Source organism: Anolis carolinensis, chromosome 1 (assembly GCF_035594765.1).
Source record: "Anolis carolinensis isolate JA03-04 chromosome 1, rAnoCar3.1.pri, whole genome shotgun sequence".
NCBI classification, from domain to species: domain Eukaryota; kingdom Metazoa; phylum Chordata; class Lepidosauria; order Squamata; family Dactyloidae; genus Anolis; species Anolis carolinensis.
In genome coordinates, this window is record NC_085841.1 from 45,114,047 (window position 1) to 45,118,492 (window position 4,446).

At 38.9% G+C, this 4,446-nt stretch overlaps 1 protein-coding gene across 1 annotated transcript; it reads left to right on the forward strand.

Annotated features, from left to right (window-relative positions):
- Positions 1-2,007: 2,007 nt before the first annotated feature.
- Positions 2,008-2,766, forward strand: LOC100565290 (glycine cleavage system H protein, mitochondrial-like). Its single transcript, XM_008125911.3, has one exon. The coding sequence runs from the start codon at positions 2,022-2,024 to the stop codon at positions 2,529-2,531; it is 510 nt and encodes a 169-aa protein (XP_008124118.2). The 5' UTR covers positions 2,008-2,021; the 3' UTR covers positions 2,532-2,766.
- Positions 2,767-4,446: the final 1,680 nt, after the last annotated feature.

Sequence of the window (4,446 nt, forward strand, 5' to 3'; positions counted from 1 at the left end):
CTGTCTTTATAATTCCAATTCAATTCACCAATGACAAAAAATTGAATGTCACTCAAAATATCTGAATGTGACAATGGAAGAGACCATTTTGATTCCTATATATTGTTCGTAGAATATAGATATACCTGCAGTATATGGATTAGGAAGTGTGGTGGGTTGGGATGGTTGGATGAAGCATGCATTTCCTTTCAGAACAGGAGTTATCCCTGTTTTATACTGATTTGATATCAGATCATATGGCTATGTATAAAGCTATCATAACTTTTTTGAAAATGCTAAAATAATGCTTTCTCCTCCATGCAAAAATTAGGTTCTTCAGAAGTCCTTCCTCATATACTCACCCTTTGAGATTAGGAGTTGGCTAGTGGAGAGAAATCCTTTCCTGTGGTATGTTGTTGGTGAGATTAAAGTTCTTGTTGTGGATGTGGGATACTAAGGGCAAATCCAATTACCCAAATTTCTCTGACAAAGAATTCTCCTCTCTTTATTCTCCAGAAACCACTGCAAATTTCAACCCAAAGTTGTGTTTGGAAAACTTTAAACTCAGTTCAAAATTGCATTCGACAAATGAATAAATGGATTTTTTGTTCTTGGCAAATCTACAAGTGCATCATTCATCACAAGCTCAAGCTGCAATTTATCATGCCAGTAAGGGAGGCCACACATCTTTTACAGTGATCTGAGTGGTGGTTTGTCTTAATGCAATCTAAGCTCATGCTACCTTTCAGATAATCTGTTCTCAGCAAGCAGAGTTTGCTGCAGGGTCAGATGAAAAGCAGGTGGCCACACTAAAAATGCAACAGCTCTGTTCCTTGGCCCCATCAAGGTCTCATCAAGTGTTATGAGCCCCAAAGGGCATGTACATTTCTTAAGTGCTTAGTGGACTGTAACCTTAATGTGTTTCAGTCTGTATCACATTTTAGACCAGCATTATCATTACAATTATGATTAACATTAGAGACTTGTATTGTAACGCTTTAAAAAAAGAAGCTCAACTTCATCAGTTGTATTATTATTCGCTGTTTCCACTGGGTTAACTCCAGTAGTTACTTGGAAAAAGATGCAATGTTTTCTCTTATCTCAGTATAGCAACAAGAAATCCCCTCTGGTCATGGACTCGTGGAATTCTTGCTTCTTTTAGACCACAGCTCAGCATGTCTAACACTTAAAAGGTTCAATCTGCTGGTTTTGATCTGGCAATAGCCATTGAAATCTTAGGCTCAAAATGTATTTTTCCTAAACTTAAAGAAAAAAAACATATATGTGTCAAGGTCTATAACTTTTTTATACACAGTGTCCTCTAACTATGATAATATTCATCTTTTGATTGTTTATTTTTAGTCCACTCAAACATGAGTGAAGGGGACAAGGACATGACAAAGAAATAAAAACAACAGCACACACTGAACCCCACTAATCAGCATAAGAAATATAAGTTGAGCATCTCTTGTGCAGGATTCAAAAATATTCAAACATCAAAAGTTGTCTGTATGGCTAGTTGAGATAGTGATACATTTGCTTTCTGATAGTTCAAAATACAATCTGCCAAAGCAGCCACTTTATTCTCAGCTCAAGAATGGAAAACAGAATGTAGGTGGACAACAGAAGAGATTTAAAGATGGGCTTAATGCTAATCTTAAAAAATGTGGCATCAACACCAAGAACTAGAAATTCCTGGCACTCAAATGCTCTAACTGGAGGTCAGCTATTACCAACAGTGCCATGGATATTTGAAGAGGCACAGGGGAGAAACATGCCAAGAGGAAGGCGTGTCAAGCAAACCCTTGTTGTGACCGCCTTCCACTGGAAACCCATGTTCTCACTGTGATAGGCCATGTGGATACAGAATAGTTCTCTACAGTCATTTACAGACCCGTCACCAAGACTTTACTCTTGGAAGGCAATCATACTCAGCCACGAGGAATTACTGTATAGACATATAGAGTTCAATATACCCAAACTTTGTTTCTTATACAAAATTATTAAAATTGTTGTATAAAATTTCTCTGGACCGGCCCGTGATGGCAGTGGCGGCGGCTTGGCAGGCGCTGCACCGGGCCTTGCCGGGCTCCTTGCCCCCGAAGGCCTTCTGTGGCCTCTGCCCACTGCCTCGGGCCCAGCCGCTCAGCACCAGCGCCGCCTTGCAGCTCGCCGCCATCCGCAGATTCACAGTCAAGCATGAATGGGTATCGGTTGAAAACAGTATTGGAACTGTAGGGATCAGCAACTTTGCACAGGAAGCATTAGGAGATGTTGTTTACTGTAGTCTTCCAGAAATTGGAACAAAGTTGAACAAACAAGATGAGTTTGGTGCTTTGGAAAGTGTGAAGGCAGCTAGTGAACTCTACTCCCCACTCACTGGAGAAGTAACAGAAATTAACACTGCCCTTGCAGATAATCCAGGACTTGTCAACAAATCTTGTTACCAAGATGGCTGGCTTATCAAGATGACTGTGGATAATCTTTCAGAATGTGATGAACTCATGAGTGAAGAGGCATATGAGAAATACATAAAATCTATTGAGGAGTGACTGGAAATCAAGAGTAAACTAGTACAAGCCACTTAGTATAGATTCCAAAATTAGCGGTGGACAGAAGGTCCAACTCTGACCAGTTTGTCAAGGAGATTTTGAAGGAAAATGTGCTGCCTTGTATTCAAAATGGATTTATCTCTGCCCATTAATGACTGTAAATCAAAAGAAATGTGCACCTTTAATTAGTCAGTATCCTCTATATGAGGTTTGGGGTCATTTTAAAGTCTAATAAATGTATAAAATTACTTTCATGAGTATAATAAACTTTGTTTTTAGATTTGGGCCTCATCTCAAAGATGTCATATATGCCTATGTAATAAGCATGTGTGAATTCCTCGGAATAATTGTAAATTGGATTAAAATCAGATCTATTAAGGGTACTGAATGGGGTTCCAACACAGTTTGGCGCTTCGGAATACACTTTGAATTTCCAAGCGTTTGAGCCCATTGATTTAATGGACTCATAAGTTCGTTAGATATATGACAAAGCATTTTTGAAGCAACCAAACTTTGTTTGCAGGGAGGAGCAGCCTAGCCTGGGCTTGCCTCCTTAGCCAATTAGTGTGGATGTTCCTGTAAGGGGAGGGGTCTAGGACGTCCTCCTTAAAAGCCCCTCCCACATGCCTCGAGCCTCATTCTGGCCTGGAAGTGGGAGGAGGGTAGTTGGTTGGTCTTGCTGCCTGGTGTGTTGTTGAAGGGGCACCTGAGGGCGGGAGAATCCCCTAAAGTCCCCCCAGTGTTGTTTTTCGCTGTTGTGCATGTGCGTCTGCCATTAACAAATTAATTACGAATATTCGGAAGTTTCGGAAAGTTTCAAACTTTTTGCCTTCAAAATTCAGAAATGACTTTAGAAACAAAGACCCAGCACCCCCTACTTTCAAAGAGAGTTTAGAACCATTTTTTTCTGGATCGCACATGCCTACAATGTGAGTATTTCAAAATCTGGAGAAATCTGAAATCCAAAACACTACTGATCACAAGAATTTTGGATAAGGGATATTCAACTTGTACGATACACACACAACCTTTAATCCAACTCCCTTCAAAGTATGAATTGGGTGCAAAAACTGAGAAGACCCCCCTTTTTTAACCTCATTTAACTTCATGAGTCTAATCATCCCAATCACGAAATCTACAGAAAATCTCTAGACACCAAAAACCCTATATTAGAGAGAGAAAAAGATATTGCATTGGATCTGGAAACAGACTGGATTCTGTACATGTTTGGTTTTTGACAATATCTCCATCCCTGTGAAAAGAATTGTACTAGTCTTGCCTGTGGTGAATACTCATGGGTAAGGGCTGTTATTTTAAATATATTAGATATGTACTACACTTTCCATGTCTAAAAATATACCCAACAATTGAGTTAGTTTCCTGGGTCAAGATTTATTGTTTTACAAAACCTGCAATTACTGTGGGGAAATCACAATTTGCAAAGAGTGAGAACTCTTGCTGTGGTAAGTACTCCTCTGGGTGAGTTGGTGACAGCAGCACCATCTGCTTAGGAAATTCATAATATCTAGGAAGACCTTAAGATAATGAAATTTATTCAAAAGGGAGAAAACACAAATGCCTCTGTAAGCAGAATATTTCTTAGCTATGTATAATGTATTTTATATAAAATAATATTTTTCCTGTCATTGACAATTATTCTGACATTAACACAGCTAACATTAACACAGATTGGAATTTAGAGAAGCCCATGTGTGTAGTACTTCTTCTATTCAAATATTTCCAATTTAACATAAGAAAATGTACAATTTGTAAAGTAGTTCTTATGTTTCCAAATCAACACCCAGACCTACTTTTTGGGCTCCCATTGGAAGCAAATGTCCATGTAGAATGAACTAAGTCCTCAAGAGTAAAAATGTGTGCAAATTTATTTGCAACATGATAGTTACTCCAGTCC